General features: G+C 43.1%; 1 protein-coding gene and 1 long non-coding RNA gene across 8 annotated transcripts in view; one reads left to right on the top strand and one right to left on the bottom strand.

The window, feature by feature from the left end:
- Window positions 1–9,487, top strand: part of LOC139553808 (arf-GAP with SH3 domain, ANK repeat and PH domain-containing protein 2-like) — a 101,779-nt gene extending 92,292 nt beyond the window's left edge. For 3 of the 7 annotated variants that reach the window (XM_071366502.1, XM_071366501.1, XM_071366499.1), the window contains exons 23-28: window positions 371–523; window positions 1,193–1,310; window positions 1,624–1,679; window positions 3,482–3,561; window positions 4,173–4,292; window positions 5,738–9,487. In XM_071366502.1, the coding sequence (XP_071222603.1) occupies window positions 371–523; window positions 1,193–1,310; window positions 1,624–1,679; window positions 3,482–3,561; window positions 4,173–4,292; window positions 5,738–5,812 (602 nt within the window). In that variant the 3' untranslated portion in view covers window positions 5,813–9,487. Of the gene's footprint in view, window positions 1–370; window positions 524–1,192; window positions 1,311–1,623; window positions 1,680–2,666; window positions 3,454–3,481; window positions 3,562–4,172; window positions 4,293–5,737 lie in introns of those variants that run through there. The other 4 variants (XM_071366506.1, XM_071366504.1, XM_071366500.1 and 1 more) reach the window with 3 other exon arrangements.
- Window positions 9,488–11,802: 2,315 nt separating this feature from the next.
- LOC139553809 (uncharacterized) lies at window positions 11,803–21,860 on the bottom strand. The gene is made up of 3 exons (XR_011670729.1): window positions 21,736–21,860; window positions 12,948–13,097; window positions 11,803–12,429 (listed from the first exon to the last, which is right to left on the bottom strand). It is a non-coding gene; the product is annotated as an uncharacterized lncRNA (long non-coding RNA).
- Window positions 21,861–23,289: the final 1,429 nt, after the last annotated feature.

The raw sequence follows: 23,289 nt of genomic DNA, 5'->3' as shown, positions 1-23,289 counted from the left end.
GCCTGTTTCGGGAAACCCTAAACACTGTTGTACGTGAAAAGCCCAGGAGGCCGGACGTTTCTGAGATACTGGAACCGACGCGCCTAGCACCGACCATCATACCACACTCAAAGTTGCTTAGGTCACTTGTTTTGCCCATTCTAATATTCAATCGAACAGTAACTGAATGCCTCGATGCCTGTCCGCCTGCTTTATATAACAAGTCATGGTCACATGACTCACTGTCTGTAGGAGTAAACCATTTTCGGGAATGGGGTGGTTTACCTAATAAACTGGCCACTGAGTGTATTCCCAGCCGAAAACCCCGAAGAGCAAGCAATGCACGTCTTCAGGAACCAGCTTTCCCCCTCCTCTCTCCTCCCTCCTCCAGTCCAGATGCCAGGTCTGTGTGGGATGGTCCAGTCATCAAGGTCCTCTGGGTGGAAGCCTGGCTCGATAGACCTAGGGGGCCGACAGAGGTCCTCCTCAGACCCCCCCAACATGCACCTCCCGGTACCCCCCATGCGGGTCACCTCAACCACTGGTAGGCACCCCTCACCTCCTAGGTCTCATTGTCTGAACACATCATGGTTAAAGGGAAAGGGAATTTAAAAATGGTTTATAGGTTTTCTTACCCTGTAAGCAGTCTACAGACAAGGAATGACAGAAATCCATGCTTTAGGTTTGTTTACCTTGCCGCTGTTTCAAATGAGAACTTGTTTGCATTTGTGGCACAAATCCAATTGTACTTTTATTATAATTTTTGCGTTTCATATCCAAATACCCCAAAAGTTAAGGTATTGTGGTGGCAGCATCATGTTAATCGGTATGCTTGTCAGCAGCAGGGACTGGGGAGTTTATCAGGATCAAAATAGATATGAAAGGAGCTAAGCCTGGGTAAAAAGTAAGAGGAGAAATCCACCGTAGGCTTCTGAAAGCCCTGGGATAGTTTTATGCCAAAGACACACCAGAATGGCTTTCCATGTGTTCCTGAATTGTCCAGTCTCAGTCCTGAAATCTGCTTGTAAATCTTAAACATGGTTTGGATATTGCTGTAAATTTAACTTGTATCAATTCTGATGTAATCCAATTGGTTTAATATGCATCCAAAGACTAATGTTGCTAAAGCAAAAGTAGCAGCGGACACTGAGGACAGAAATACGCCCTGTTTCAATAAGAGAAAGAGATGGGTAACTTCTCTCTGTCTCCCTAGGTCTTGCTCCTCCCCCCGTGGTCAAGACAGTGAGTGTGATGGAGGCTTTGAACCAGCAGTCCAAACCAGGGACCGGACATGGCCACAGCAGAGCCCCACCACCCAAGTCTCCATCTGGGTGAGCATATACACACACACTGCCTGAGGCAGCATGTTTTGCTTCGATGAACACAAAGAAATGTTACTTTTGGAGAAAAACACCAATAGGTTTTCTGGTTTACCACTACATTAACTTCCAAGCTGAGCTCCTAAAAGACAGAGCTCCTCATCGACATGGTTCTACTCAGTCTCCCATAGGTCTGAGTTGTGACTGTCAAAGGGAAATGCGCTGTCATGGGGAAATGCGCTGTCATGTGGAAATGCACTGTGGGGTAAATGTGTTAATTTAAGCACATGATAAGCAGCAGCTGACTACTGTTTGTGGTTTTCAGCAACGCCAAAAGCTTCAGCAAAGGACCGACTCGAACGGGGTCCATCGAAAGACCAGGTGGGTGTAAAAAATTAAATAATTTACCAGTCAAAAGTGTGGACACACCTACTCATTCAAGGGTTTTTCTTTATTTTTAGTATTTTATACATTGTAGAATAATAGTGAAGACATCAAAACTATGAAATAACACATGGAATCATGTAGTAACCAAAAAAGTGTTAAACAAATCAAAATATATTTTATATTTGAGATTCTTCAAATAGCCACCCTTTGCCTTAATGACAGCTTTGCACATTCTTCGCATTCTCTTAACCAGCTTCACCTGGCATGCTTTTCCAACAGTCTTGAAGGAATTCCCACATATGCTGAGCACTTGTTGGCTGCTTTTCCTTGACTCTGCAGTCTAACTTATCCCAAACCATCTCAATTGGGTTGAGGTTGGGTGATTGTAGAGGCCAGGTCATCTGATGCAGCACTCATCACTCTCCTTCTTGGTCAAATAGCCCTTACACAGCCTGGAGGTGTGTTGGGTCATTGTCCTGTTGAAAAACAAATGATAGTCCCACAAAGCGCAAACCAGATGGGATGGCGTATCGCTGCAGAATGCTGTGGTAGCCATGCTGGTTAAGTGTGCCTTGAATTCTAAATAAATAACATGCAGTGTCACCAGCAAAGCACCCCCACAACATCACACCTCTTCCATGCTTCACGGTGGGAACCACACATGCGGAGATCATCAGTTCACCTACTCTGCGTCTCACAAAGACACGGTGGTTGGAACCAAAAATCTCCAATTTGGACTCATCACACCAAAGGACAGATTTCCACCGGTCTAATGTCCATTGCTCGTGTTTCTTGGCCCAAGAAAGTCTCTTCTTCTTATTGGTATCCTTTAGTAGTGGTTTCTTTGCAGCAATTTGACCACGAAGGCCTGATTCTCCTCTGAACAGTTGATGTTGAGATGTATCTGTTATTTGAACTCTGAAGCATTTATTTGGCCTGTAATTTCTGAGGCTCTAACTCTAACGAACTTATCCTCTGCAGGAGAGGTAACTCTGGGTCTTCCTTTCCTGTGGCGGTCCTCATGAGCCAGTTTCATCATAGCGCTTGATGGTTTTTGCGACTGCATTTGAAGACACTTTCAAAGTTCTTGACATTTTCCGCATTGACTGACCTTCATGTCTTTAAAGTAATAATGGACTGTTGTTTCTTTTTGCTTATTTGAGCTGTTCTTGCCATAATATTGATGGGTTGGGATTTCTAAACTGTAAATATTGTTAATCAGCAGTTCTACTAGAGCCATGAGGGGTGCCAGAGTCTAGAGTCTACATCAGAAGTGAATAGTTATCTGTAGGAGGAATGGTTATGCTGGATGTAATTAAGCTTGGAATGTACTTCGTGGAGGGAAGATAGTCACATGTGGCAGGCACTGATAAGGATGGAGAGATGTGGATTAGTGATGAAGGGGTCGAGGTCAGGTCACGTTAAGGGAGAAGGAACAGTTTATTGCCCGCATCACTTAATTTCCTGCCTAGCAATAGAGATGTAATGTTTAGAGTATAGAATGACGTCACCCAAATTGGGGTATATATACTACCACTGGTGGAAATATGTCTGTCTGTTCAGCTGTTCGATCGTTTGGGTGAATAAACTTGGTTGGAGCTTTCATAGTGTCCGTCAATTTCTTACTCTGATATTTACAACCTAACACTATGGATTGGTCTTTTACCAAATAGGGCTATCTTCTGTATACCACCCCTACCTTGTCACAACACAACTGTGGGTCAGTTCCAGCCTGTTGCAGGTTGTGTGGAACAGTTTTGTTTTCACAACGATGTAATTTCCTCTTCCTCCTTCAGCTAAGGAAGTGCCGGGATGCCGCCAGAACTCGATAGGTCAATCGCTGCCTCCGGCCCCCATGCCTAGGAAGACCTATCCGGTGAGTTCCTTCCTCCTACCTACCGTTGACCTTATGGTTGTTTGTCATGTTGTTGATTGGACAGTGATTTTCACTTCTGTATCTGATCTTATGTTTCAGTTGGTCTGATTGTCCCTGTCGCTCTGTGCATTTGAATATCATCATCTTTAACAGTTTTCTCTGTGGTTTCCTTCGTATGCACACCACTACTAAGAGGGAGGGAAACTTTGAAGTGTGTGCTTGTTCCTGATACCTCTGCAGTCAATGGCTACCCTCCTTACCCAGTCAGATGCTTACTATGTCCTGTGTCAGTGGTTTGCTATTCAACCCTCCAGCAGTCACTATGGAAGAGGGTGTCAAACATACCAAAGAAGTGGCAGATACAGGAGATCCTCCTGTTGAAAGACAGCATCTGTCTGTAGAACACGCTGTATACTTGCCTGTCTGCATTTAATTAGAATTACTAGAATGGGAAAAGCCCCTCACACCACAGCAATTTGACATCATGGTTCCATTCAATGTGGCCACCAGCCTACCTGTCACAGAAGGTTGACTTGAATGGGAATGTTCGTTCTAGTAATGATATTTCTATGCCTGTCTGTCTCTCTTCATATTGAACCTGTGTTTTTCAGAAGCAGAGGCCCAAGCGAGTAAAGGCCATCTATAACTGTCTGGCAGACAACCCAGACGAGCTGACCTTCTCTGAGGGGGAGGTGATCGTGGTGGACGGGGAGGAGGACCAGGAGTGGTGGGTGAGTGTCTGTCTCTCTCTCTCTCTCTCTGTGTGTGTGTGAATCACCTCTAGATCAGTCTCCTGGACACGCTCACTTTCTGAAAGTGTTTGTGTGTGTAGTAACTGGGTCGGCATGGCTACTGCATAGGAATTTGTGTGTAGGGATTTAGAAACTGGAGAGGGTGAGAGTGGGTGTGTGTTTGTGTCATCATTCACACGCAGTAAGAGTCGTCCGGCCCAGTTATGGTCCAAATCGGGTCCTTTCCAAATTCCAAGAGCGGCCAATGAGCATGTGTCAGAAACCATGGTGGCGTCAGCAGTAGAAAGCCATGACCTCATTCTGGCCAAATCTCTGTCTCTCTCAATTCAATTCAAGGGCTTTATTGGCATGGGAAACATATGTTAACATTGCCAAAGAAAGTGAAATAAATAATAAACAAAAGTGAAATAAACAATAGAAATTAACAGTAAACATTACACTCACAGAAGTTCCAAAAGAATAAAGACATTTCAAATGACATATCTCTCTCTCTCCTCTACCTTCCTCCTACCCCCGCCTGCCTTCCTTCCTCTGAGAAGTCTGTTGTCTGAATACAGGCCAGCTGCAACTGTTGTCTGAATACAGGCCAGCTGCAACTGTTGTCTGAATACAGGCCAGCTGCAACTGTTGTCTGAATACAGGCCAGCTGCAACTGTTGTCTGAATACAGGCCAGCTGCAACTGTTGTCTGAATACAGGCCAGCTGCAACTGTTGTCTGAATACAGGCCAGCTGCAACTGTTGTCTGAATACAGGCCAGCTGCAACTGTTGTCTGAATACAGGCCAGCTGTAACTTGTTTTTCCCAAAGCCACCTCTGCAAACATGACCGTATTTAGTCACTTGTATATGGGACTCTTTATATGGGACGGACTCTTTGCAGTCAGCATGCCAATTTCACGGTCCCTCAAAACTTGAGACATTTGTTTTTTGTGACAAAACTGCACATTTAAAAGTGGCCTGTTGTTGTCCCCAGCCCAAGGTGCACCTGTGTAATGATCATGCTGTTTAATCAGCTTCTTGATATGCCACATCTGTCAGGTGGATGGATCACCTTGGCAAAGGAGAAATGCTCACTAACAGGGTTTTGAACAAATCTGTGCAAACAATTTGAGAGAAATAAGCTTTTTGTGCATATGGAACATTTCTGTAATATTTTATTTCAGCTCATGAAACATGGGACCAACACTTTACATGTTGTTTGTATTTTTGTTTGGTATAGAAGGTGGTAGTAGAGGTCCACAGAGGTGAATGTCTGTGTTGAAAGTCCACTGGGTTCTTGGCTGGAAAATGCTGCAGTTAAAAACACTGTAGTTATGCTGCATCTCTCAATCTATATGCAAACTACTGAGTGTTTACTAACACAAGTGTGTTTTTTCCCCTGTTATCAGTGTGTGATGTTGTACATCTCTCCTGTTCTCTCCCAGCTGGGCCACATTGAAGGAGAACCAATGAGGAGGGGGGCTTTCCCCGTCACATTCATACACTTCATCATGGACTGAAGGTCAAATGTCAACACAGGCACTGATCTGGAATGGAAACCTCCACCTCCCCACGTCTGCTGGTTTGTGGGACGAAATCATCATGTTCATCATCGTTATCATCATCAAGCTTGTGACTGCGCTAACACTACAGAAGAATCGAGTGTCGCTGCCCAATGCTTTGGCTGGACAGTCTGGGGGTTGCCATGACAACATACCCACCCTTCACTCCGGGAATGTTACGTGACGTCATATCACTGCTCTTTAGACCAAGCCCGCAGATGCTCTTGAGGAAACTGTGTTTAGACTTCTGACACCATCTGACATTTTAAAAAACAATGATTGTAATGAGTGTTCACAACATTAAGAGGATTATTGACAAAATGAAGGTTCTGTTCATAAGTTTCACTTGGTTTTCCTCTGTGTGAATTGTACAGAAAGTTATTTAAAAACAACTGATAGAGGGGACTACACACAGTAATGTGGATCTTTAGGATTTCTTTCACTTATCGTTAATGTGAATATAGTCGTTATGCTTACATTCCACCTGCTTGCATGGTTAAAGGGTGACTGTTTTTTTTTAACGCATAATTGCTTAGTAGTCAAAGACATGTAAACTTTTTAGGACTTCCAATGTGGGAGGAAAAACTTAATTCAAAATGGTGCTAACCCAGGAATATGCTAGGAGCCCTCACGTAGGGATGATCCACTGTCCGCCACCTCAAGACAGCTTGTAACGTGTTAACAACGGGGGGTTGATGTGGGACAGCCTGTAACGTGGTAACAACAGGAGGTTGACGTGGGACAGCCTGTAACGTGGTAACAACAGGGGGTTGATGTGGGACAGCCTGTAACGTGGTAACAACAGGGGGTTGACGTGGGACAGCCTGTAACGTGTTAACAACAGGGGGTTGACGTGGGACAGCCTGTAACGTGGTAACAACAGGGGGTTGACGTGGGACAGCCTGTAACGTGGTAACAACAGGGGGTTGATGTGGGACAGCCTGTAACGTGTTAACAACAGGGGGTTGACGTGGGACAGCCTGTAACGAGGTAACAACAGGGGGTTGATGTGGGACAGCCTGTAACATGGTAACAACAGGGGGTTGATGTGGGACAGCCTGTAACGTGGTAACAACAGGGGGTTGACGTGGGACAGCCTGTAACGTGGTAACAACAGGGGGTTGACGTGGGACAGCCTGTAACGTGGTAACAACAGGGGGTTGATGTGGGACAGCCTGTAACGTGGTAACAACAGGGGGTTGATGTGGGACAGCCTGTAACGTGGTAACAACAGGGGGTTGACGTGGGACAGCCTGTAACGTGGTAACAACAGGGGGTTGACGTGGGACAGCCTGTAACGTGGTAACAACAGGGGGTTGATGTGGGACAGCCTGTAACGTGGTAACAACAGGGGGTTGACGTGGGACAGCCTGTAACGTGGTAACAACAGGGGGTTGACGTGGGACAGCCTGTAACGTGTTAACAACAGGGGGTTGACGTGGGACAGCCTGTAACGTGGTAACAACAGGGGGTTGACGTGGGACAGCCTGTAACGTGTTAACAACAGGCGGTTGACGTGGGACAGCCTGTAACGTGGTAACAACAGGGGGTTGACGTGGGACAGCCTGTAACGTGGTAACAACAGGGGGTTGACGTGGGACAGCCTGTAACGTGGTAACAACAGGGGGTTGATGTGGGACAGCCTGTAACGTGTTAACAACAGGGGGTTGACGTGGGACAGCCTGTAACGTGGTAACAACAGGGGGTTGACGTGCGACAGCCTGTAACGTGGTAATGATGGGTTTCTGGGAGTATATGGAAACCTCCATTGATCACACCTAGGAGAACCCAGGCTCACTACTGTGTGTGTGTGTGTGTGTGTGTGTGTGTGTGTGTGTGTGTGTGTGTGTGTGTGTGTGTGTGTGTGTGTGTGTGTGTGTGTGTGTGTGTGTGTGTGTGTGTGTGTGTGTGTGTGTGTGCATATCAGCTTGAAACCATATCAGTTACTTACACCACATTGTCTTCATGTCGATGGTCTACAGTGTGATGCCATTATAAACTGGATGGTTCGAGCCCTGAATGCTGATTGGCTGACGGCCGTGGTATATCAGACTGTATACCACGGTATGACAAAACATGTATTTTTACTGCTCTAATTATAATTACATTGGTAACCAGTTTATAATAGCAATAAGGTACCACTGGGGTTTGTGGTATATGGCCAATATACCACAGCTGAGGGCTGTATCCAGGCATTCTGGATACAGAATTGCGTCATGCTTAAGAACAGCCCTTAGCCGTGTTATATCGGCCATATACCACACCCCCTCGGGCCTTATTGCTTAGTTATCAAATTGATAACTATCTTAGCTCCATAGATCACACTTAAGTTGTTAACCCCAATCGCTCTGTGGCTAATCTTTGGGTTGAGCCCTCAGGCCTTCACACTCTACTTTTTGTTGTTTGCTGCAGTAGAGCAGGAAATGTGTCTGTCCTCTCTGGCTTCTGTGGAGGGTGGGCAGTGTAGCGCAGCAGGAGAGGTGAGGTAAGGGGGACAGAAGTGTGTGTGAAAGCCAGTGGTCCGGTTTCTGTTTGATTTCTGACAGAGACAGCAGAGGGGTTTATGAAGCTCATGGGGTGATGGCTCCTGATGTCCTGTGCCTTATCTGTCATGGACAGCAGGCTACCAAATGGCTCTCACACAGAGGTAGATGTGGTCGACACACACAGTTGTCATTGTACTAAAAACAACTTGTCCTGTGATGAGGTGCCATTGTAAGGGGGATGGCACTGCTGGATTACAGTTAAGGACAATGCAGCTACTTTTTACACACTCGCTCTCTCTCTCTCTCTCTCTCTCTCTCTCTCTCACACACCTACTATAGTATTAAATCTGATTCATAGTGCTCAGGACTAGATTGTACCATATTACACAACTTGATTACTAGCTGGGACCACAGTAGTTGCAGACTACCCATGTTTTATATACATACTAGTTCCTGTACTGAACAGACATGTTTTATTTTATTTAGTATTCCTACATTTTATGTTGTTTGGTTTTGGTTGCAGAGCAACTCTCTGTACATGTTTTGACATTTAATCTTAAATGGGACATACAGTTCCCTCGATTGTGAATAAACTTTGATAGGCGACAACAAGAGGTGTCGCATGTGAAAATGTACATGACAAGCCTCCCCATATTAACTCACTGGAAATAGAATGGTTAATCTGTTAATGTACATAGATTTTGTTTGTTGATATTTAAATATAAAAGAAGAGTTAATAACCTTGGCAGTAACTGTCTCTTAATCAGGGCTGGGGTCAATTTCAATTGAAGGCAGTCAATTCAGGAAGTGATTTTAATTTAAAATAAGAAAATATAAAATGTTTGAAATAGCTTTTATTCCTCATTTTTATTGAGAAGTCATTGACAATAGAAGCAGTTTTTTTCTAAACATTTTTTTGTTATTTAAGTTAAATTCAAATTTACCTCAGCCCTGCTCTTAATGCATTGTGGTAAAGTGCGGTTGCCATATTGTGTTCTAGCTGGTGTTCCGTGTGTATGTAGACTAGTAGAGAATCTATTCCATTCACGCTCATTGACTGTGGATCAGTGCATTGACTCTAACCTATTCTGCAAAATAAATGGAAAACAAACTGGAATAATAAAATAATTCCTGTTTTTCCCCTCTATTCAAGTCAAATACTTATTTTGTATTTATGATAGTGTTGTCGCTTCTAAAAGCATGTTTTCAGGGTGTAAATGTGTAGTAGGTGATTTGAGAAAAACCAGAGCGCTAGACTACTAGGTTGGTAACTTTGTGGGCAGTACACTGAATGAAGAGCTCCCTCTGGTGGAGAATGGTCAAACCCAATATAGCCCAATCATGTGTGCTATGTCCATGGTTCTCAACTTTCTGCTATTATCATATGTTCTGGAGCCATACGACTGCACTAAAGGTTTACATACACAGTGAACTCTGAATCCTGGCCTCACGCCTTAATCACGTCACGGATTAGAGGCATCGCTGTTTTTAAAGGCAATGTTCCCGTGTGCGCCGAACATTGCCTTTACGGTTAACGCTGCATATGTTGGCTTAATCGGAAATAGTCTTTAAAGCCACAATGCTTATAACCCGCGATCAGATTGAATCCCGGCCTAAGTCTATAAAGAGTAACCTAGCTCTGTAATGTTGTGGCTGGTATGTGTATACCACAGGGTCATTTGGTACCTCATGGTCATTCCTACACACACAAACAAACACAGAGCCTGGCTGGATGCTTCATAAACTTTGAGGACCCAGAGTTGGGAAGGAAGCATGCATCCCATAAGTCAGTCTGAGAATGACGGGAATACTGAAATACCGGGCAGTCTAGCCACAAACTGACCTGTTTTAAAGGACAAAAAGGAATCAAATAAAACACATTTTCATTAATTATTCAGTATTAACTGATCCAATCCCATCTGGACCAAGGAGTAAGGGAGTATAGGAGAGGTATGGAGAGAGGCACAAACATGTCCTGCTACCACCCCTTTGGTGTGTATAGGGAGGGGGATAGGGAAGAAAGGGGGTCTACAGCATATTTATGATGGTCTTGTATGTTCTTCCATCCATGGTGGATATAGTGACTGGTGTACCATGGTTACCACTTTCCCCCTTTTATAAAGGAGGTCAATGGAGTTTCTGGATGCTGTATTAATGTCATCGAAGACCTAGATATCAAACAGCCACATCCTTTCCAAGTCCAGCCATGACGGAGACATGCACTGAGGTCCCTGTACTGTGGAATGTATTTACATGAAATAAGATTAAGTTACTCATGATGGTCAACTAACAGGTGGATGGTGTATGTGAGGTGTTGCAGAGCATGCTGGGTAAGTCATGTGACCCACTGGCGTAGTACGCAACCCCCGCGAAGGGGGCCTCAGCCTCATGGCAAAATAGCAGGAAATTAGCTTAGGGATTCTTGAAAGTCAGGACAATCCTTGTCCAGCAGGGAGACTTTTTGTTATTTGAGCTTAACATTCACATTTAGGGGAGGTTTATAAGGAAGATATTTGTTTTAGGAATTGTCTAAATACTTTCAATATTATTAATTTCCATGTTGGCTCTATGCCTGAAAATGCCCTGGTCTGTAGCAAAGGATCCCAATTTCAAACTACATATTTTTTTTTTTTTAATGAAAAATGATCTTATGTAGTTTCTTGCACTAGCCCTATGTGGCTTTAAAGAATATTTCTCTAAAAGATGTGTCCGGAGATTTGGTCAACTCAGTCAGATTTGTCTAAAATCCTAAGCAGGGTCATCTATAACATAAGGACCCCTTATTCATGTCCTCGTTACATGTAGTGCAACAAGACCATTAATGGTCTGTAAAGTTAACTTTTGATAGATTTAAACAAACAATATTGAAATCACCATGGTCACAACCATGAACTGTCAGCTCCATCTGCCTGATAGATTACGATAGGATATTACTTTTGGTTCAAATATGTTACATTAAATTAGGTTTTGGAGTTATAAAGCAACTGAGGAAAAACGAAATTTCTACTGTGTATACCACTTGAATGAAGTACAAAAATAAACATTTTGTGAACTTTTTGTCTAATGTCAACAGTGCTGAAAGATATGACAGGAATGTTGTTTTTATTGGGGATTTTCAAATCATTTTCCAGATTTTACAAATGTTTTGTATTTAACTTTTATTTTTAGAGGCAAAAATATGTCTGTTTTGAGTATCAGTTGTCAAGTCCGTCAGTGGCTTGTTAACTCCGTCACTGATGGCTAACGCCCTTATGATCATTTTTTTGTTGTCAATATTCTGACACAAATATTTTAATCACTGTTCTGCACCATATGCTTAAACAATTGAAGTAATTGCTGTGCTAGACCTAAGGGATAATGTTTGCTTCATAAATGTTAATGTCCTAAATGTAGAAAAACATGCCAAAATGCTAACTAAATTAGCCCTGGAGCATTATATAGTGATATAAAACAAAACAAAAAGAAGTTTGGAGATTTGTATTACATATTTGAATAATCAAATGTTAGAATTAAACAATCAAGGCCTTTAAACACTTGTTGGATAATAATTGTAAAAGTGAAATGCCATGTAAGGTGTCTGACAGAGTAGACATACATCCAGTTAGTTGCATTTTATGAAAACATGTTATTTAAAAAAAAAAAAATTGGTTGTTCCTTTACATGGTGTGATAGCTGATACTTTGGTCTATCAAAATATATATTTAAAATGTTGTTTAAAAAAGTTGAGATTGTCCCGTCTTTCAAGAATCCTTGAGCTCTAAAACAGCAACATTTTCTCTCAACCTCATGGCAAAATGTGTTAAATAGCATGAGATTAGCTATACAACTGCACATTTTTCTCTCTGCCCCATGGCTGGGGTTGAGCGGGAGCCTTGCTCGGATCTTGCAGAGGGCCCCCGTAACTGCGCTACGCCACTGGTGTGACCCTGCTGTAAACTATGGTTTCCAGGCTCCCGACTGGTTCATGGTGTTGCCTGTCTCCACAACGTCCCTTACATGTAGTGCAACAACTGCTATTCAGGACTTCTCTGATGTCAGCACACAGTCGGACGAGGCGGACAACACCATGCAGATGGCCTGGCCTTGTTCCTGCACAGAGACAGGGAAAGGAGAAGGGAAATCGACTTCTTATGAAAAACTGTCATTTAGCATTTCAGTCACTCAAATTTCTATCATTAACATTTCAGTCATTCAGCATTTTAGTGGATGACATTTGTGTCATTGGCTTAATGGGAAACTTAATAAAATAACTTTCAGTCATTTGGCAGATGAGATTATCCACTGTGACTGATGCTGACAGTCGGGCCATTATGAAAACAACTTGTCTGTCTGGGCCATTGAGGCCCGCGTCTTCAGTCTCCTGCTATATGAATGGATAAGAAGAGACACAGGAAGACTGTTGCACACATGATAAACAATTATCATGCACAGCATTGCCTTCAGTTGCAAAGGTAGTTAAACGCTTGTGCAAAATTAAAAAGGTGCGTAAACTGTGTTTTCGCGCATTTAATCTCAACTACTCCACTGGTCGTAGTACAGACTGTATGCTGGATGGTCCGTCTGTTACATACACGCACACACGCACGTGCACTTACACAGACACTCACCGCACTGCTCCACTGGTACACCCAGATGCTACACTCCTGCTGCTTGGTGTCGGTGGTCTTGAGAGCCAGCAGGTTCTTCCCAGACCCCAGGCCGTCATCATAACACAGCATCCTCACAATCAGGTAGAGAGGGTGGCTCTGCAGAACGTCCTGTACAGGATCCACAACAATAATACACATTACAAACATGATCGTAACACAGACAGACAATCAGGTAGAGAGGGTGGCTCTGCAGAACGTCCTGTACAGGATCCACAACAATAATACACATTACGAACATCATTGTAACACAGACAGACAATCAGGTAGAGAGGGTGGTGCTGCAGAAGCGTCCAACATAGGAAACGTTGCAACAATATGGTCCAACTAGAAAAGTCAACCTTTCAGTAGAAAATGTTGCGGCGCGCTAGAGCATTTATGACATGGACTCAATCACACACTGATCCATGGAGGCCACTTTGACTCCATACTTCGACACTCCCAGTACCATCTCATCTTTAGGCACAAACGGCAGCTTTCTATCTTGCTTTGGAAGGAACACACAATGTTCATGTATAGTGACTTGTCAAGGAGGACACAGAGGCTGCCTCTGCCTCACATCCCTATAACATTAATCTCCATCACCATAATCCAGCACCATAATCAATCACAATAATCAAACTGAGTGGTTATAGTTATTATACATGAATTCATTGGTCTCCACTGCACTGCATGTGGATCCTGTTGGGGTGAGTGATTCGGGGCTAGCCATTGTAAGTTCAGAGTCGTTATATATTTAATTTTTTTCTTGTGCATTTTGCTATTTTCCTCATGACTCCTGCATACTTTGTTGACTACAAACTTTCTTTACCCAACCGTGGGACAGGCTATGTTTGTTCCCACACTCGGGACTCTGACCCCTGACTCTCTATTGGTTACGCAGACTTTTGGTCTCCCATCCTATTCTAACCACCTCTCGCTGGCTTTGTATTCATGTTACCTGACGCACATTCAGATGTCATAAATCAGCACTGCAGAGCTCTCCCTGTCCTCTGCCGTGCCTTGATTGTATAACTGTTGATGATATCTGGAAATGTGCATGTACACCCTGGCCCATCTACTGTTGCTTGTCCCAATTCTGATTTGTGCTCTGATATCTGCTTAACTGATTTCTGCTCTTGTAAAAGCCTGGGTTTTCTGCACGTTAACACTAGAAGTTTATTACCTAAAATGGATCAATTAAAAGTGTGGGTTCACAGCTTCAATACAGATGTGTTGGTCATTACTGAGACACGTGGTTAAGGAAGAGTGATTTGCATACTGATGTTAACCTTTCTGGTTAGCATCACTACCCTGGACGGTTCTGACCTAGAATATGTGGACAACTACAAATACCTAGGTGTCTGGCTAGACTGTAAACTCTCCTTCCAGACTCATATTAAACATCTCCAATCCAAAATCAAATCTAGAATTGGCTTTCTATTTCGCAACAAAGCCTCTTTCACTCACGCCGCCAAACTTACCCTAGTAAAACTGACTATCCTACCGATCCTCGACTTCGGCGATGTCATCTACAAAAATAGCTTCCAATACTCTACTCAGCAAACTGGATGCGGTCTATCACAGAGCCATCCGTTTTGTTACCAAAGCCCCTTATACCACCCACCACTGTGACCTGTATGCTCTAGTTGGCTGGCCCACGCTACATATTCGTCGCCAGACCCACTGGCTCCAGGTCATCTATAAGTCTATGCTACGTAAAGCTCCGCCTTAGCTCACTGGTCACGATCACAACACCCACCCGTAGCACACGCTCCAGCAGGTAAATCTCACTGGTCATCCCCAAAGCTAACACCTCCTTTGGCCGCCTTTCCTTCCAGTTCTCTGCTGCCAGTGACTGGAACGAATTGCAAAAATCGCTGAAGCTGGAGACTTATATTTCCCTCACTAACTTTAAACATCAGCTATCTGAACAGGTAACCGATCGCTGCAGCTGTACATAGTCCATCTTTAAATAGGCCACCCAATCTACCTACCTCATCCCCATATTGTTTTTATTTACTTTTCTGCTATTTTGCACACCAGTATCTCTAATTGCACATCGTCATCTGCTCATTTATCACTCCAGTGTTAATCTGCTAAATTGTAATTACTTCGCTACTATGGCCTATTTATTGCCTACCTCCTCACGCCTCACGCCACCTCAGACTTTCTTTTTTTCTATTGTGTTATTGACTGTACGCTTGTTTATTCCATGTGTAACTCTGTGTTGTTGTTTGTGTCGCACTGCTTTGCTTTATCTTGGCCAGGTCGCAGTTGCAAATGAGAACTTGTTCTCAACTAGCTTACCTGGTTGAATAAAGGTTAAATAAAAAAATAAAAAACCTTTCTGGTTATAACCTTTTTCGGCAAGACAGATCTTCCAAAGGTGGGGGAGTGGCAATCCTTACCAAGGATCACCTTCAGTGCTTGGTTGTCTCCACCAAGTCTGTCCCCAAGCAATTTGATTTGCTGGTTTTAAGGATTAAACTTTCAAATAGCTCTTCGTTGACTGTTGCTGGGTGCTATCGTCCTCCATCAGCACCGGCCTGTACCCTACCTGCCCTAAGCTCTCTCCTGACCCCTTACACTAAGTCTGAATTTGTCCTGCTTGGTGACCTAAACTGGGACATGCTTAAACCACCTGATCAAATCCTAAAGCAATGGGACTCCCTAAATCTTTCTCAGATTATTACCAATCCCACAAGGTATGGGTTATTACCAATCCCAAAGCCCAGAAAAGGCTACTCTTCTCAATGTTATTCTCACAAATTATCCTGATAGGTATCAGTTTGGTATTTTCTGTAATGACCTTTGTGATCTCTGTTTTACAGCCTGTGTTCGTAATGGCTGCTCAGTGAAACGACCTGTCCTGATTTGTCATACAGTAGACGCTTGCTGAAAAACTTTAATGAGCAAGCCTTCCTTCATGAACTGGCCTCTGTAAATTGGTATAGAATCAGCTTGATCCCCCCCCCCCCTCTGTCAAAGACGCTTGGACCTTATTTTTTATATTTTCAGTGGTATTGTTAACAAACATGCCCCATAAAGAAAATTTGAATTAAAAACAGGTTCAGCCCCTGGTTCGACCCTTAACTTGCAGAGTTACTCCACCTCAAGAATTGCATTTGGCGAAAGGCTCGGCACACGCATACTCAGGCTGACTGGCTCTCGTTCAGGCAAATGAGAAAGAAGTGCACTCAGGCTATCTGGAAGGCCAAAGTTAGTTACTTTAAGGAGCAGTTCTCTCTCTGTGGGTCTAACCCCAAGAAGTCCTGGAAAACGGTTAAAGACCTGGAGAATAAACCCTCCTCACAGCTGCCCATGTCCCTTAATGTTGATGATGTGGTTGTTACTGACAAGAAGCATGTGGCTGAGCTCTTTAATCACCACTTCATTAAGTCAGGAGTCCTATTTCACTCAGCCATGCCTCCTTGCCCATCCAACATTTCCTCATCTTCCACCCCTTCTAATGCGACAATCCCCGATGCTTCTCCCTCTTTTCCCCTGCCCCGCTACAAAGTTTCTCCCTGCAGGCAGTCACCGAGTCCGAGGTGCTAAATGAGCTCCTTAAACTTGACCCTAAAAAACATCTGGGTCAGATGTTTTAGACCCTTTCTTCTTTAAGGTTGCTGGCCCTATCATCGCCAAGACTGTCTGTCCTTTCTGGAGAGTTTCCCATTGCTTGGAAGGCAGCCACGGTTCGTCTTTTAATTAAAGGGGAAGATCAAGCTGATGCTAACTGTTATAGGGCTATTTCTATTTTGCCCTGTTTATCAAAAGTCTTGGAAAAACTTGTCAATAATCAACTGACTGGCTTTCTTGATGTCTATAGTATTCTCCCGGGTATGCAATATGGTTTTCGTTCAGGTTATGGATGTGTCACACAACCTTAAAGGTCCTCAATGATGTCACCATTGCCCTTGATTCTAAGCAATATTGTGCTGCTATTTTTATTGACTTGGCCAAATCTTTTGATACGGTAGACCATTCCATTCTTGTGGGCCGGCTAAGGAGTATTGGTATCTCTGAGGGGACTTTGGGCTGGTTTGCTAACTACCTCTCTCAAAGAGTGCAGTGTATAAAGTCAGAAAATCTGCTGTCTCAGCCACTGCCTGCCACCAAGGGAGTACCCCAAGGCTCGATCCTAGGCCCCACGCTCTTCTCAATTTACATCAACAACATAGCTCAGGCAGTAGGAAGCTCTCTCATCCATTTATATGCAGATGATACAGTCTTATACTCAGCTGGCCCCTCCCCGGATTTTGTGTTAAATGCTCTACAACAAAGCTTTCTTAGTGTCCGACAAGCTTTCTCTACCCTTAATAATCTTAGGGCTAGGCGTCCCGCCAGCAGGACACCTGTCGACAACTTCCGGTGAAATTAGAGGGCGCGCAATTCAAATAAATAATCATAAAAATTATTGATATTAAACATTTAGGTACATACAAGTGTCTTATATCAGTTAACCTCTTAACGCTAGGGGTCAGATTTTTTATTTTTATTTTTTTTAATAACGTTCCCAAGGTAAACGGACTATTTCTCAGGTCCAGATCGTAGAATATGCATATAATTTACAGATTAGGATAGAAAACACTCCAAAGTTTCCAAAACTGTCAAAATATTGTCTGTGAGTATAACAAAACTGATTCTGCAGGCAAAAACCTGAGGAAATCTAACCCGGAAGTGTTTATTTTTATTTTTATCTGTGTTTCCTGGCCTGTCTTTCTTCCATTTAAAGGGGTATCAACCAGATTCCTTTTCCAATGGCTTCCTCATGCTGTGACCAGGCTTTAGACATAGTTTCAGGCTTTTATTTTGAAAAATGAGCGAGATTTTTCAAAAGTAGTCAGGTGTCCTCTGATTAGTTCCTGCGCGCGAGAGGGGTAGCTCTCCATTTTCTTTCTCTCTTTTATTGAATAGGTTACGGTCCGGTTGAAATATTATCGATTATGTTTGTTAAAAACAACCTGAGGATGGATTATAAAAAACATTTGACATGTTTCTACGAACATTACGGATACTTTTTAGAATTTTCGTCGAACGGAACGAGGCTTTGGTTTTCTGAACATAACGCGCAACCCGAATGCGCGTTATAAAAGTAATATTTATCGAACAAAAAGAACATTTGTTGTGTAACTGGGAGTCTCGTGAGTGCAAACATCTGAAGATTATCAAAGGTAAGCGATGAATTTGATTGCTTTTCTGACTTTCGTGACCATGCTAATTTGGTGCTAGCTGTTGTAGCATTGATTGATACACTCACAAAAGCTTTGATTGCTTTCGCTGCAAAGCATATTTTCAAAATCTGACAGGATAGGTGGATTAACAACAAGCTAAGCTGTGTTTTGGTATATTTCACTTGTGATTGCATGATTATAAATATTTTTAGTAATATTTTTGAATCTGATACGTTTGGGAATTTTCTTCTGCCTTTCAGGACCGGAACGAGGCTGTAGTTTTCTGAACATAACGCGCAACCCAAATGGCGTTTTTTTGTTATAAAAGTAATATTTATCGAACAAAAATAACATTTATTGTGTAACTGGGAGTCTCGTGAGTGCAAACATCCGAAGATTATCAAAGGTAAGCGATTCATTTTATTACTTTTCTGACTTTCGTGACCATGCTAATTTGGGGCTAGCTGTTCTAGCATTGATTGATACACTCACAAAAGCTTGGATTTCTTTCTCTGTAAAGCATATTTTCAAAATCTGACACGATAGGTGGATTAACAACAAGCTAAACTGTGTTTTGGTATATTTCACTTGTGATTGCATGATTATAAATATTTTTTGTAATATTTTGCGCCCTGCAATTCAGCGGTTGTTTAGGAAAATGATCCCGTAAAAGGGATCCGTAGCGCAGAGAAGTTAAAAGCTTTGTCTTGTTCATCTAACTGCATTGTCCGATTTACAATAGGCTTTACAGCGAAAGCATGCCATGCGATTGTTTGAGGACGGCGCACCAAATCAAAATATTTTTCAACCAGCATAGGCTTCATAAAATCATAAATAGCGAATAAATATTCACTTACTTTTTGAAAATCTTCCTCTGATTTGCAATCTAAAGGGTCCCAGCTACAACATGCATGGTCGTTTTGTTAGATAAAATCCTTCTTTATATCCCAAAAAGTCTGTTAAATTGGCGCCATCGATTTGAGTAGTCCACTCGTTCAACATGCAGAGAAAGGAATCCAAAAAGCTACCGCTAAACTTTGTTAAAACAAGTCAAAATACGTTTCTACTTAATCCTCAGGTACCCTAAAATGTAATTAAACTATAATATTTCATACGGAAAGATGTTCAATAGAAAAGCAAAATTAGCAGGTGCATGTCCTCGTCATTGCGCGCGCACAGACTGATTCCAACTCTGACTCCCAGTACTAAAACTCAAAATTCTTCCTCATTTGGGAAGAAACAAGCCTTAAACCTTGAACAAAGACTGTTGACATCTAGTGGAAGCCATAGGAATTGCAATCTGGGAGCTGGATTTGGATATGACCCTATAAGTTCCATTGGAAGAGCACGGGCTCCAAAAAAAGAAAATTCCAGTTGGTTTTTCTTTGGATTTTCTCCTACTATATCAATTGTGTTATAGTCTCATACATTATTTTAACATTTCTACAAACTTCAAAGTGTTTTCTATCCAATGGCACCAATTATATGCATATCCTGGCTTCTGGGCCTGAGTAACAGGTTTGGTAAGAAGAATGCCCCTCCTCCCACAGGTGTTATTACTATCTCTGAGGGTTTACAGCTTGAGGTAGTCACCTCATACAAGTACTTGGGAGTATGGCTAGACAGTGCACTGTCCTTCTCTCAGCACATATCAAAGCTGCAGGATAAAGTTAAATCTGGACTTGGTTTCTTCTATCGTAATCGCTCCTCTTTCACCCCAGCTGCCAAACTAACCCTGATTCAGATGACCATCCTACCCATGCTAGATTACGGAGACATAATTTATAGATCGGCAGGTAAGGGTGCTCTCGAGCAGCTTTACCATTCGGCCATCAGATTTGCCACCAATGCTCCTTATAGGACACAGCACTGCACTCTATACTCCTCTGTAAACTGGTCATCTGTGTATACCCTTCGCAAGACCCACTGGTTGATGCTTATTTATAAAACCCTCTTAGGCCTCCCTCCCCCCTATCTGAGATATCTACTGCATCCTCCACATACAACACCGTTCTGCCAGTCACACAGATCCCTGGGTCGCTCCTCTTTTCAGTTCGCTGCAACACTCAAACTGGACCGTTTTATGTCCATCTCTTCATTCAAAGACTCAATCATGGGCACTCTTACTGACAGTTGTGGCTGCTTTGCGTAATGTATTGTTGTCTCTACCTTCTTGCCCTTTGTGCTGTTGTCTGTGCCCAGTAATGTTTGTACCATGTTTTGTGCTGCTACCATGTTGTGCTGCTACCATATTGTTTCTACCATGTTGTTGTCATGTTTTTATGTGTTGCTGCCATGCTATGTTGTTGTCTTAGGTCTCTCTTTATGTAGTGTTGTCTCTCTTATCATGATGTGTGTTATTTTTTTTATCCCTGCCCCCATCCCCGCAGGGTGCCTTTTGGTAGGCTGTCATTGTAAATAAGAATTTGTTCTTAACTGACTTGTGTAGTTAAATAAAGGTTCAATAAAACAATATATATTAAAAAAAAATACTAAGCTAGTTTATTAATCTCACTCCACAGCAGCAAACTCATAAAGCAATTGTGCACCTCCCTATGGGACTCCCAATCACAGGCCAGTTGTGATACAGCCTGGAATCGAACCACGGTCTGTAGTGACACCTCTAGCACTGAGATGCAGTGCCTTAGACCGCTGCGCCACTCAGGAGCCCAATATCTATCCAGTCTTCAGATCAACTAAAGGGCGTCATCTAGGGCTGATGGAAGGGGAAAATCCACATTTTGGGGGTTTGGAATGTAGCCCAGGACATTGTATTGTATTGTATAATTATCCACCTTGCTCTTGGTACTGATCTCACTGCTTTGGGAGCTGCTGCGATGCTTTTTGACCTTCCGGAACATTGCTCACCATGAAGCCAGCACTCCTCCAGCCCCCCGGGACCGTCTGGTAAAGACAAGGACATTTTGAATAGTTGGGGAGGCAGCTAGCCTGGTGATTAGAGTGTTGGGCCAGTAACCAAAAAGTTGCTTGATCAAATCCCCGAGCTGACAAGGTAAAAATCTATGGGACTCCCAATCACGGCCGGTTGTGGTACAGCCTGGAATTGAACCAGGGTCTCTAGGCCACTTGGAAGCCCCAGTACACAGGGCAAGTAAAGTGAATTGGCTTGTGGTCTACAGAGAATGAGATAAACCCATCCTATTAGAATATAAATTGTGAAGGCAGTGATACATGTATTACTAAGTTATTAGGAGACCAACAGTTGCCACAAAGTGAACGCAAACTATTCAATTACTGCATACTATCACTCCCATCACAACTCAAGAACTTTGTCCAACTTATTCAGAAGAGGCTATGGCACACGCGCACTTTCGCTTGATCCACTAGGCTGCGCGCCTGAGCCTGAAATGATGTCTGGAGTTGGCTGGGACTCAATGAAAGACCATTGTAAATTGCCAAACTTTGTCAATGAATGCCATGTGTAACGGAAACCCGTTGCTAGGATAAACAATTTACCCCACCCACACCCGTATCGACGTATCTGCTCAAGCTCAAAAAGGTTGAAATTGTCGTGTATTTTTACAGAACGTGGCAAACTGGAGCACTAGGTACAAATACACACGGCATACCTCAGTTTGGAACTTGTTCTATGTCGCTGGACTGGCTGGTCAGTTATGGCTATTTTGGGTTGTTGTTCATCAAAGTGGCAGGGCTGGGGTTCTTTCTGTGTAGGCAAGACTCGCATAGACATTTCACTTCCTTTGCAGCTCCACCCAACACCATTATAAAGGGGAAGCAACTTAGTTACAGTTGTATCAATATTTGACACAAAGCATCAACATGAATGGATACTTCTGTTTCACGTGCCACCAACACGAGTCTATAGTGTGACGCTGCTTTTTATAGTGATTGAATTGAGCGCTAAAACTAAAACGTCTAATAAGCGAATGTATGTCCAGTAACTATCAATCAAAATACAAAAACGTTTTGAACGATAAGCAAATAATTTAATTATGTCGGAACAAATTATGGGATGGTTTTCGTTCTCTGTGATGCTCTTATCATAGAGGTGCAGGGCAGGAAGTGGGTATCATGGTGGTTATTACCACTTGCCATTCAAAGGTGTAGTATGTTTTGCAATTAAATTAAAACTAGGTGTATAAGTAGTGTACCTGCAATTGTGCCACAAAAGTACTATGCAATAATGGGATGTTTCTCAACAATCTCACACATCACAGTTGTTCACTGGGACAAAAGTCTTCTCCAGCAGGTGTCATTGTTTTGTTTCTTTCGCTCATCAAGCGAGGAGTTTTTGTATGGAGGTCAATGAGAGTGTCGGAATTGGTCAACAATATATACTAACTCAGCTAAAAAAGAAACGTCTTCTCACTATCAACTGTGTTTATTTTCAGCAAACTTAACATGTGTAAATATTTGTATGAACATAACAAGATCAACAACTGAGACGTAAACTGAACAAGTTCCACAGACATGTGACTAACAGAAATGTGTCCCTGAACAAAGGGGGGGGGGGGGGTCAAAATCAAAAGTAACAGTCAGTATCTGGTGTGGCCACCAGCTGCATTAAGTACTGCAGTGCATCTCCTCCTCATGGACTGCACCAGATTTGCCAGTTCTTGCTGTGAGATGTTACCCCACTCTTCCACCAAAGCACCTGCAAGTTCCCAGACATTTCTGGGGGGAATGGCCCTCGCCCTCACCCTTCGATCCAACAGGTCCCAGACGTGCTCAATGGGATTGAGATCCGGGATCTTCGCTGGCCATGGCAGAACACTGACATTCCTGTCTTGCAGGAAATCACACACAGAACGAGCAGTATGGCTGGTGGCATTGTCATGCTGGAGGGTCATGTCAGGATGAGCCTGCAGGACGGGTACACACATGTGCCCATAGGCAACGTTGTTGCCGGTGATGTTTGGTGAGGACGTGCCTTACAACAGGCCTACAAGCCCTCAGTCCAGCCTCTCAGCCTATTGGGTACAGTCTGAGCACTGATGGAGGGATTGTGCGTTCCTGGTGTAACTTGGGCAGTTCACTTGTTGTCATCCTGTACCTGTCCCGCAGGTGTGATGTTCGGATGTACTGATCCTGTGCAGGTGTTGTTACACGTGGTCTGCCACTGCGAGAACGATCAGCTGTCCGTCCTGTATCCCTGTCTTAGG

Source organism: Salvelinus alpinus, chromosome 25, assembly GCF_045679555.1.
Source record: "Salvelinus alpinus chromosome 25, SLU_Salpinus.1, whole genome shotgun sequence".
NCBI classification, from domain to species: Eukaryota; Metazoa; Chordata; class Actinopteri; order Salmoniformes; family Salmonidae; genus Salvelinus; species Salvelinus alpinus.
The sequence above is the reverse complement of the archived record's forward strand: the minus strand, read 5'-3'. Positions and strand labels throughout refer to the sequence as shown.